Source organism: Lampetra planeri, chromosome 36 (assembly GCF_965212315.1).
Source record: "Lampetra planeri chromosome 36, kcLamPlan1.2.h2, whole genome shotgun sequence".
Classification (NCBI taxonomy): Eukaryota; Metazoa; Chordata; class Hyperoartia; order Petromyzontiformes; family Petromyzontidae; genus Lampetra; species Lampetra planeri.
The window spans coordinates 9549737-9561951 of NC_136142.1; the positions used below are offsets into that span (position 1 = coordinate 9549737).

Consider the following 12215-nt stretch of genomic DNA (forward strand, 5'->3'; position numbering starts at 1 on the left):
CGAGGCCCTGCTACTGGGGAGGAGGCTCACGGTGGGCGGAGTGGGGGGGCGGAGTGGGGGGGCAGAGGGGGTGTGTTGGTGGGGGTGGGGTGGGGGCTCCAGGGTACCGGTAGCGCAGGGAGCTGTAGTGCCCGAGCAGGAAGCTGCTTGCCAGCTCCAGGTTCCAGTCGAATTTCTCGAGGATTCGCTGGCACTCGGCCCGGCTCTTCAACCCCAGGCAGAAGAGCTGCTCCACCTGACACGTGGTACCACCAACATCATCATCATCATTTATTATTATTATTACGCTGGTTTACCCAGCAAAACTATCACTGAATCTTAAGACGTTTATTCAGGAGGGTCCTGCCAAGTTTTCGCAGTAGGGGGCGATGTTGCCGCTGCTGTGAAATTCATTTGCAGGTGCAGTATTTGTTTTTAGCACTGAGAAAGTGACAGCCAATACCAGTTACATTGTATGGAGTTTTTTTGTTTAGAATGGGAGGAAACTGGAGAACCCGAAGGAAATCGATGCAGAAAAACGGGAGAACAGACAAACTCCAACAACAACAACAATCGCCATTCGCCACTAAGCGGCACCTGTGCCAGGCCAGGTGCACTTTAAGTCCACGTGAAGTGTCGAACGTTCACTAACAGGAGGTCAAGGAACAGACCCGGGTACCATTTGTTGACTGACTGAGATGACCGGCAGATGCACCACCTGTGCCCCCTACTGTGCCAACTTTCTGTCTTTTAGCTGCCCGGCGCTCCGCTCGTTGTTGTGAGCGTCGCTCCCCTGCCCTCCATTGTTGCTGGAGGGCGACTGCCTCCAACTGCCCAGCAGCGTCCTTCACAAGTCTCCTCCATAGAGGTCGATCTTGACACCACTGGTGCCAGTCGTCGGCAAGTCCACTCAGCTCCACATCCTCCCATATCGCAAAAGTTAATCTCTTCTCTAGCCCGTGCCACACCCGTTAAGCTCCCTCTATCCGGCTGAACAAAAGCTGTTTGGGCATGCGGTGGCTGGGCATGCGGTGGCTGGGCATGCGGACTACATGACCCAGCCACTCACTCGCTCACACCCACGCTCAGACACTCTCCCTCGTACTCTGCACAACAGGGGAGAGAACATCACAAACTCCGAGCAGAAAGGAACCCGAGAGGGGAATCTAACTCAGGGCCTTCTTGCTGCGAGCCGCAAGTGTCACCACTACGCTGCTGCCACGACCCTGCCGCCCCCATCGTCGCACGACGCGTCACGCGAACACGCAGCCCTGCCCGTCGCACCGTCAGAACGCTCGCTCGCACGTCACGCATCGCACACTGTGTGTGTGTGCGCGTTGAGGTGGTGGGCAGCGGTAGCTCAGTGGTCAGCACGCTGCGCGATAAACCCAGCAAGGCGAGTTCAATTCCTGCCAACGCCGGTGACGATTATCTGAACCAGTCTTAGGCCTCCCCAACGTCGACTCAGCCTCAAATGAGTGCACGGTGCGGTGTTTGAACATCGCCGCTGGGGAGACAGAGGCAACCCGGGGGTGGTGCTGGCCGCCCAGCCCCTCGTGTGCCGTGCCGGCCTTCACAGCGGCTCGCTAACAGCAGGCAGTGCGCGCGTACCTTGAGGTAGTGCGCTGCACGGGGCACGTCCCACAGGTGCGCCTGCAGCGCCGCCTGGCACTCGTCCGTCGTGACCCCATGGACCAGCAGCTGCACCTGCACGCACGGACACAAACATCCCCCGTGCACCCTTTAACATACCGCTGTGGCCGACACCATGCCCGGCCGCCTTTATCTCCCCAATTGCGATGTTCACAAGCCGCACTAGGTACTCATTTAAAACCGAGATGACCGAGAACCGGTCCAAAATTCACTCGCCACCTATATTAGCTGTGGCCGGGAATCAAATTTCGTAGCGCGGCACGCTAACCACCGCAGCACCATTCCGCATGCATGCACGCACACGTGCACGCCTGCTCCCACGCACGCCTGCTCCCACGCACGCCTACGCACAAATTCCTCGGGCCCAGGCACCCAACCTGCCCGCGGGGTGCCGTCACGGCACGAACGAGCGGTGAGTCGCAGAGGCTTGTGTTTGAAGCCCCAGTGGCTGGCCGCCCTGATTCAAACTGCGGATGCATTAACCGTAAATAGGTGATGGTATCTGAAGATGAGGAGGGCACGCCTGCCGGCGTCACGGTCCAAATTTGCCAACATTTCATCGAAAATCACTTGAATGGGTGAAAGCCACGTTGCAACATCGGCCCCCCCCTACTGGCCGACACATTCCTGCTCGCGGTGCCGAGCCGTCTTGGGCCACACAGGGGATAGCTGCCGCTGTGGCTGCCCCATCGAATGTTCCGAGGCGCGATGCTCGGCCCGCTCTCGGGGTTTGCCGGGGCAGCGGAGGCGAGCGACCGCGTCGGCGCGTCTCGCGTCGCAAACGGCTACGAAGGGCCGTAGCCGGAAGGCGGTCGGCCGCCGTGTACCTGGCCGATCTTGTCCTGGGGCGTCTGGGGATCCGCCGCGCTGCCGACGCCGCCCCCCACTCCGCCGCTCCGCTGGCCCCGCTGTCCCGCCCGCGCCAACGGCAGCGCCAACGGCAACGCCAGCCTCAGGGCTCGCGCGTCGGGAGGAGGGGCGACCGTCGGGGTCGCGACGACCACGCCGCCGCCGCCGCCGCCGCCGCCTCCGCGCTCCTCCATGCCGAGCGGCCGCACGGCGGCCGTGACGGGCCTCCTGGCGTCGCCGTGGCGGTGCCCACCGCCAGCCCCCGGGAAGTGCGACGCGCCCCCCGCTTCGCCCGCCGCCCCGACGGCGCCCACGGCGCCCGCTCCTCCTCCTGGCACGCCTCCGGGCTGCTCGGGGAGCAGGTAGTAGTGCGTGGAGCTCACCTGGGGCGTCAACGCCGGAGACGGTAAACGACATTGGGCCTGACGAGGGGCTACGACCGCGATACGCGAGCCGGCGGTCGTTCACGTCCGCCGCGTCGTCGTGCTCGGGGCGTCGGGACCGCGCGTTCGCGAGTCGAACCGCTCTCGGCCCGTCGTAAAGAAACGTCCCTCGTGCGCGCGTGGCCGGCGAACCGCACGGAGCGCCGTGCCACGGGGACTCGCGAGGGCTCCGCTCAGCCAGCGCTCACCTGCTTGCCGTCGCGCATGATGGGCAGGATGCAGGGCCCTCGAGCTCCGGGAGCGCCGAGCGACTCGGGGAAGAGGTCGGGGGTCGTTCTCTCTCGTGCGCAGCTCAGCTCCGAGTGCGACTGCGACAACGGCAGGAAGAGGCCGAGGCCGCCGCCGCCTCCGACTCCCCCCGCGCCGACGGTAGGCCGAGGGTACGACACGGAGCTCACGCTGCCGCGCCGGTCCGCCGGGAATCCGCAGGGGCTCGGGGTGCGCGACGCGGGGAGCGACGACGCGGGGAGCGACGACGCGGACTCTCGCGGCGGGAGGCGCGGCGCCGCGGAGGCGCGGCCGCCCCAGCCGCCCCCGCAGGGCGCCGTCGCGTCCGGCTCCAGGGGTGCCCTGGGCGGGACCCGCGGGGTGGAGGAGAGCGAGGATCGGGCCGCGAAGACGGAGGGCGGCAGCAGGCGCGGGTTGGCGGGCAGCTCCAGGCTGGCCAAGCACTCCCTCTGCAGCTCGGCGAAGAGCTCCACCGCCTGCCGCGGGTCGGGCCCGCCCCCCCGCTCCCCGGCGCCCGTCCCCCGGTCGTCGCGCGGGCGCCACGCCGGCGCCTCGGCCTCGAAGGCCGGGTTGGCCTCGCCGCGGGCCGCGGGCGAGGCCGGGCCGTCGCGGGGCCACGGGGAGCCTCGCCCGGAGCCCGCGGCGGGGGCGTCGGGAGCGAACCCCGCGTCGCCGCGGCAGGCGTCTCGCTCGTCCTCGCGGGGGACGCAGTCGTAGGGAGGGGCGCCGTCGGGCGAGCAGAGCTCCCAGCCCGAGAGGGAGATGGGGTGCAGGGGGCGAGGCAGGGAGCGCGTGGGGCTCGCGGGGGGGGAATTGCCCAGCAGGCAGCCCGAACCCGCGGACAGCGAGGGGAGCGCCGAGCGCGGGCGCGGCGGCGCCGGCCCCTCGTCGCTCAGGTCGATGAGCGACACCTCCTCGCAGAAGGCGCTCATGGTGCGATCGCGCGACCGCTCCGAGGGGACCGCGGCCACGCGAGCCGAGGGGCGCGCGGCGCCGCGGTGCGGCCGGGGGAGCGCCAGCCTCCTGAGGTTGAGCTTGCGCACTCCGCCGGACTCCCCGCCGCCGCCTCCGCCTGTCACTGGCGGCACGGAGCCCCCGCCGCCGCCGCCAGCGCCGCCGGAATCGCGAGCGGCCGAGGGGACGATCTCCCCGATTTCCTCCGCGGCCACGGGGTCGTACAGTGGATCTGCACGCACGGACGCGCAGACACAAACACGAAGGCATGCAGCTCGGTCACGCGCAAGTACGCAGGCACTATGACGTATTAACACACAAGATGCGTGAAGACACTCGCGCACAAGTATGCAGATATCGGCAGATGCCCCCACAATGGTCACCATTCACCACGAAGTGGAGGTGATGTCCTCACGGCTCTTGTGGCAGCCTAGGTGCCACCCTCCGTTGTTGCTGGAGGGCGACTGCCTCCAACTGCCCAGTAGCGTCCTTCAAGAGCCTCCTCCATAGAGGCCGATCTTGACACCGCTGGTATCAGCCGCGCCCGTTTAGCCCCCTCTATGCGGCCAAACAGAAGCTGCTTGGGAAAGCCGTGGCTGGGCATGCGGGCTACGTGACCCAGCCAACGCAGCATCGACTGCCAGAGGAGCTTGCCGATAATAGGCACTGCTTTCAGCACTTTCAAGCGTCTGTGAGCTCCTTGAACTGCGATCCAGCTGGTTAGCGGTGGTAGCGGTGGTGGCGGTGGTGGCAGTGGTAGCGGTGGTGGCGGTGGTGGCGGTGGTGGCAGTGGTAGTGGTGGTGGCGGTGGTGGTAGCGGTGGTGGTGGCAGTAGTAGCGGCGGTGCCGGCGGTGGTAGCGGTAGTGGCGGTGGTGACAGTAGTAGTGATGGTGGCGGTGGTGGTGGTGGCAATAGTGGCGGTGGTGATGGTGGTAGCGGTAGTGGCGGTGGCGGTCGTAACAACGGTGGCGGTGGCTATCGCGTTGCCGTGCTTACTGCTGCCCATGATGGCCGGCTGTGGGGGACGAGGTGGGGGCTCCTCTACCCCAGCAGCATAAAGCAGCAAGGAGACAGAGAGAGAAAAGGGGAGGCACAGAGGTTGAGCAACGACAGGGGGGGAATGGAACACAGTGATGGAACGCAATGCCGTTAGTGAGCGGTTAGAGAGCGCGCGACACACACACACACGGCAAGTGTGCGACACACACACACGGCGAGCGTGCGACACACACACGGTAAGTGTGCGACACACACACACGGCAAGCGTGCAACACACACACACACGGCAAGTGTGCGACACACACACACACACACGGCGAGCGTGCGACACACACACACACACACACGGCGAGCGTGCGACACACACACACACGGCAAGAGTGTGCCACACACACACACGGCGAGGGTGCGACACACACACACACACATACACACGGCAAGAGTGCGACACACACAAACACACGGCAAGAGTGCGACACACACACACACACGGCAAGAGTGCGACACACACACACACGGCAAGAGTGCGACACACACACACACGGCAATAGTGCGACACACACACACACGGCGAGTGTGCGACACACACGGCAAGTGTGCGACACACACACACACGGCGAGCGTGCGACACACACACACACGGCAAGTGTGTGACACACACACACACATGGCGAGCGTGCAACACACACACACGGCAAGCGTGCGACACACACACACACACGGCGAGCGTGCGACACACACACACACACGGCGAGCGTGCGACACACACACACAGCAAGCGTGCGACACACACACACACACAGCAAGCGTGCGACACACACACACACGGCGAGCGTGCGACACACACACACACACAGCGAGCGTGCGACACACACACACACACGGCGAGCGTGCGACACACACACACACACACGGCGAGCGTGCGACACACACACACACACGGCGAGCGTGCGACACACACACACAGCAAGCGTGCGACACACATACACACACGGCGAGCGTGCGACACACACACACACGACGAGCGTGCGACACACACACACACGGCAAGAGTGCGACACACACACACACACAGCGAGCGTGCGACACACATACACACATGGCGAGTGTGCGACACACACACACACACGGCGAGCGTGCGACACACACACACACACACGGCGAGCGTGCGACACACACACACACACACAGCGAGCGTGCGACACACACACACACACACACAGCGAGAGTGCGACACACACACACACGGCAAGTGTGCGACACACACAGACACGGCAAGAGTGCGACACACACACACACGGTAAGAGTGCGATACACACACACGGCAAGAGTGCGACACACACACGGCGAGCGTGCGACACACACACACACGGCAATTGTGCGACACACACACGGCGAGCGTGCGACACACACACACGGCAAGCGAGGCGTTAGTTAGCTGGTAGTGAGTGAGCTGCCAGGAAATTAACTCTTAGTGACTGAGCTGTGAGTGAGCCTGAGTGAGCCATTGGTGAGCACACCCCACTGACAAAGACAAAGCCCCCCCGATATAGCCTAAACAGGCTGTTGGGGCAAGTGCTGTTAGCGAGTAGGACCTATAACGGCCGACATGGCACACGAAAGGGGTGGGTGGCCAGCAACACGCCCGGATGCTTTTGTCTCCCCAGTGCTAGCGATGTTGTTTACACACCGCACCAGGTACTCATTTGAGGCCGAGCCGACCTAGGGGAGGCCCAGGACCGATTCAGATTATTGTCACCGGTGTTAGCCGTGAGCGGGAATCGAACTCGGGTCGCCGGGTTCGTAGGCACAGCGTAGCGATAACCACCACGATACCCGCTCCCCGTGCACACTCCAGCGAGCACGCACGCACAGACACGCACGCACAGACACGCACGCACAGACACGCACGCCGCGTGCGGAGAGCCGTCAGTAAACGAGCCGCTTGTGAGCTGCGAGCGAGCGGCCCGTGAGCGATTGGGGAGCGTTGCCCGGCGGACGCGCCCTGCCGTGCGGAGCGGGGCCCACGTCACCGGGCACCGCTGTGCATCGCGGAGATCGCGGGACCGCGTGTGGGGTTCCCCCAGCACTCACTCCGGACACGGCCGGGCAGGGAGGTGGGCAGCGTGGCTCCCTGCAGCACGTCCGGTGGCTCCATGGGGTTGCCCAGGTACAGGCTACGCGCACACACACACACACACAGAGATCCCCCCCGTATAGTCTGAGCAGGCTGTTGGGGCAAGTGCTGTTGGCGAGCGGCACCGATGAAGGCCGGCACGGCGCACGTGGGGGTGGGTGGCCAGCACCACACTCAGTGGCGATGTTTACTACACACCGCGCTAGGTACTCATTTAAGGTAGAAAACACACGCACGTATACACACGCTCCCACACACACAGAGGGTCACACGCTTGTTGGTGTGGTGACTGGGGGTCAGTGTGGTGAGTGAGGGTCAGTGTTGATCTCACGCACTCGTCTGTGTAGTGAGGGTGATTGAGGGTGATAGGGTGAGCAAGAGTGAGGGTGGTTGAGGGGGAGTGAGGGTGAGCGAGGGTAAGAGGGTGACAGGGCGAGAGGGTGAGCGAGGGTGAGCGAGCGTACTCGTCGATGCGGTCGGGGTGGCCCCAGCTGTTCTCGGGCCGCACGGCGCCGTGCCCCGTGTGGATGAAGCTGTTCTTGAGCGGGAGGCTGATGTCGTGGGCCGAGAGCCCGGCCACGGCCGTCACCACGTTCCGTGGGAAGGGCCCCACCTGCGGGGCCCGTCACCAGGATCTCAGCGTCGCGGCCGGAACGTCGCGGCCAGAGCGTCACAGGAGATTTGGGGTGAACCGAAGATCGGGTGGGCGGGGTGGAATTTGAGGGGGGAGGAGGATTGGTGGGGGGGGTGGAATTTGCGGGGGCGGAGGATTGGTGGGGGGGGGGTGGAATTTGAGGGGGGCGAGGGATTGGTGGGGGGGGGTTGAATTTTAGGGGGGCGGGGGATTGGTGGGGGGGGCGGAATTTGAGTGAGGCAGGCGATTGGTAGGGGGGAGGAATTTGAGGGGGACGGGGAGTGGTGGGGGGCGGGAGTGAGCATCTCATTCCTTGCGCCAGGGCCCATGCCAACCGCACCACCGGTTCGGGCTCTTCCCCGACTCACCTGCAGCGTCCGCTTGTTCTGTCCACGCCACCAATAATTCTCAGCTCTGAAAGCACAAACGCACGCACGGACGCACGGACGCGGACGCGCGCGGTCAAAGGTCTCCATGCGAGCTCGGCGAGCGGCGCTCGGGGCAGGTACTGTTCGCGAGCACCCATTGAGGGCGGCGTGGCACGTTCATTCGTGCGTTCACACTCGCACGCTCCATCGCACAAATTCGCACAGCGATGCGTACACACAGCGCACACCTTGTGCTGACAGGGGCATCTATAAAATATAAAACTAAACTGTACATTTTCCCAGGTAAGGCCCACTGAGCTATATAGCTATTTTTTTCAGAAGCGACCTGGCCTCAAATGATAGCTCAACGCAGTAGCTTATCACGTGGAAATGTACAGCAGGAAATAACCGGAGGACCCGGAGAAAATTCCACGCGACCACGGGGAGAGAGGCACGCAAACGCCAAATATGCAGCAAGTGTCAAGGTCGGGATCGAAACCACGACTTCCTGCATACCAGGCGAGGGAGTTAACATCCCCCCACGGCGGGGAATCCCCCTGGCCGGACTGCGGCAGACGATCGGATTGGGGGCCGAGAGCCGAGAGGTGACCGGAGGAAGGCGCTGTGGTGTGTGGGGCGAGCGCCGCTCTCAACGTCAATCAAACGGGCGAGAGCGCCTGCTACTCGCGTCCGTTCCTCCGGCGCAAACGCCATCGCAGCAGGGAGGAAGGAAGGCACTAGTTGAGTGTTTCACAGGCGGGCATCAGTCTGCAAGAGCGCGATGCTGCTCTGCCGGTTTTACCCGACCGGGTAGTTTGAGGGTAATTCGATCTCCCCCTCGGTGCAGCCCGCGCCCCGTCCGTGGGTGCTTCATTCCTCCGCTATGGGAGCCGCTCAATCGGCGAGGCTGTGGGGTGGCGCCACGCGTCCGCAGCTCCGGCGGCGGCGTAGGAACGCGCTCACCGCTCAGTATATATGCCGAGTTAAGTCGCCTCCACTTGTTCGAGTCCCCTTACAAAAGATGAATCTGATCACTTACTTCGGCCTTTTCATTGCGTTGACCTTGGTTCGGTCGCGCTGTGTCGTCGTTAAACTACTAAACTGCTCAACAATATTTAATTTGACCAGGTAAGGCCCACAGAAGCGACCTGGCCACAATCAATAGCCCCAACAAAGTGGCTTATCGTGTGGAAATGTATCGGACCCGGAGATAAAATCCATGTAACCACGGGGAGACACGCAAACTCAAAATATGCAGGCGTCAGGGTCGGGATCGAACCCACGACTTCCTGTATACCAGGCGAGGTAGTTAACATCTCGCCACCGTGGCATCTTGCGAGATGCTATATTCTTTTTTTGTTCATTGATTGTTCCGTCCTGCACAGCGTCGTGAACGACGCGATATAAAAATCCATTATCATCATACCTGTCAACCGACATGGTTTACCCCGTATTCTTGTACAGGGAAATTTGTATTTGTATGCGTTTCTTCCTTGTGATGGGCCTTTGTAGGGTGAACACTGAGATTTATCAGGGCATGGGATGACCAATAAGGTCTGAATTGGTCTGCAATAAAGTAGGGCACTGATAAGGGGTTGACAGCGACGTCACATTCTTGTTATGATTGTCAAACTTGGAACGCGACGCCGGCTCACAACGGCCTCCTCCTCTTGGTGGAATAAAGTCACGGGATCTGTGACGTCTGCATTGAAGCAGGCGGCGAGTGTTTTGGGTTCAAAAGTTCCCTAAAGTGGTTTCCCCCGCTGCTCGGGTGTTGAGCAATGAGGTCGGTGCTCAAATCCCCTTTACAGCCCTGAACCCGCTTTGCGGAAATTCCACGTTCCTATGACGGGGGCGAGTCTATCTGTAGCACTGTTGGTTTCCAACCCCCCCACCCCTCCACGATGTGCTACTCATTTGGCTCATTCCGTCAACCCAGGAGGGACGATGGACTTAGCCCCCAACCGACATTTGACCTCCCGTGACCTTGCGACCACGAGCCGGCCGGCCGGTCGGGCCGGCGTTGGTCACCGCACCCGGTTAGTATCAACCGGGGGGCGCCCGGTGGTCTCCAACCGCGAACCTCTGGAGCGCAGTGCAGGGCGCGCTCGCTACCGCCGCCGTGCGCCACCCAGACCCCCCGTCGCGGCCGCCCGTCCTCGCAGGCGTGACGGGCGGGCGTGCGGACGGACGGACTCGCAAAATAATCCAACGCCGAGCCGTGGCGACCGCCGGCGCGCCGCGCGCCGTCACGATGACGCGGAGGAACAGGCGTTGGGCGCACCTCCCCTCCAGCACCGTGATGACGTCGTTCACCTGGATGGAAAGCTTCTCCGCTTCGTGGAAATCCTGCAGTGCCCGCATCTCTGTGGGCTGGGCCTGGGGCGGGGAGAGGAGGACACGGCGGGGGGGCGAGGGGCAGCCACGTTATCTATTTATTGACGTCGTTATGATCACTACCCGTCTTTTACCCGGCGAGGGCGAGCCGTGTGCGGTGAGGGTGAGCCGCCGTGCCTCCTTGAGGAAGTCCTTGAGGGCCATGAATGTGGGACGGTCGCCGGGCCTGTGGGCCCAGCACTGCAGCAGCACGTTGTAGATGTCCTGCGGGCAGTCCTCCGGCTTGGGCAGCCGCTCGCCCTCCTTGTCGATCTTGTGCAGGATCTGTCGCGGCACCGTTCCATTGCCGCAGCGTGAACGTCGATAGCGTCGCGATCATCGATGCGATACGATCGTATTACGGGCATGACAATTAAATTATAGCTGCCGGGACTCGAGTATCGCACCAGGGACTCTGGCATGAGCAAGAGAGAGCGAGAGAGAGAGAGCGAGAGAGAGTGAGAGAGTGAGCGAGAGAGAGAGCGAGAGAGAGAGCGCGAGAGAGAGCGTGAGAGAGAGAGCGATCGCGGGGTGTCTGCCTGTAGCGGTACCTGGCTGCCGTTGAGGCCCACCCAAGGCTCCTGGCCGTAGGTGAACATTTCCCAGAGCGTGATGCCGAACATCCACGTGTCGCTCGCGTGCGAGAACGTGCGAGTCTTGAGGCTCTCGGGGGCGCACCTAGGGGCCAGGGTGGTAGACGCGGTGAGGAGGGGGGGGGTGGCACACGCAGCGAGGGGGGGGGGCACAGGCCACCGCGTCTTCAGGTGGCTGAATTGAAAGCGTTCACTTTCTCCATCGATTATCCAATCAGAGGCAAGAGGCTACAACGCTGTACAATCACGCGAGAAGGTCAGCGGCTTGGTTCAGTTCCAGAAGAGGCTTCCGGCACGCGAAGCAAAACGTCGGACATCATGCCGAACGTCGCGCGGTACGACCCGGGAACGCGTCGGAGACCTGCAGCCAACGCAGGCTCTACCCGCTGCTGGATGAACGACAGGGCTTGTGTGCTCGCCCCCGCGGCAGCCTGCGAGCAAAGTGAACTCGCGGTGATCCGGGGCCATGTGGGGGTTGAAGGGGAGGGCGCGGGGAAGGGTGGCACAGACAAAACACGAGCACGGACGACGCTAGACGAGCGCGAATTCTGCTGCTTTATTCATCGTCCGCATCCTCAGGAGAGCGGTGAAGACTAGGGTATGCGTCGTCCGGTTCCGTCGTTCATTCAAGGCGCCGGTTCACTCGCCCGACAGCTGTGGCCACGTGGCTGGCGAATCGCCGGCCCTCGGCGAGTGAGGAGCGGCTCACGGTTATAAACGTCGTCGTGCGGCGTTCACAAACGCCGATGACGCCGATGTTGCAGTTCACATCTTGTGGTGGTTTGCGTCAATCTCCGGTCGTGTCCCTCAGAGTGGGCTGTGCATTTGAATGTCCGGTAAAACATATTTTTTCCTGAAGCTGCAGGTTCGGTTTCTGCGATTTTGTGTATACTGTATATAAGCAGCTAACCTACTTCTACCCACAATTCGTTGCGGCTATGCGGTGGGATGTGGGACAGCATCGTGTGTGTACCGTGGACTGAGCGCGCCATTCGGCGGGC

At 62.7% G+C, this 12215-nt stretch overlaps 1 protein-coding gene across 1 annotated transcript in view; it reads right to left on the reverse strand.

The window, feature by feature from the left end:
* LOC144730779 (activated CDC42 kinase 1-like) overlaps window positions 1-12215 on the reverse strand; it is a 34909-nt gene that overhangs the window by 5564 nt on the left and 17130 nt on the right. Inside the window, exons 7-16 of the mRNA XM_078611523.1 lie at window positions 11173-11299; window positions 10760-10906; window positions 10530-10624; window positions 8246-8291; window positions 7708-7856; window positions 7201-7283; window positions 3113-4338; window positions 2460-2864; window positions 1591-1686; window positions 108-235 (exon numbers count right to left, since the gene is read on the reverse strand). Coding sequence (XP_078467649.1) covers window positions 108-235; window positions 1591-1686; window positions 2460-2864; window positions 3113-4338; window positions 7201-7283; window positions 7708-7856; window positions 8246-8291; window positions 10530-10624; window positions 10760-10906; window positions 11173-11299 — 2502 coding nt within the window. The remainder of the gene's footprint in view (window positions 1-107; window positions 236-1590; window positions 1687-2459; window positions 2865-3112; window positions 4339-7200; window positions 7284-7707; window positions 7857-8245; window positions 8292-10529; window positions 10625-10759; window positions 10907-11172; window positions 11300-12215) is intronic.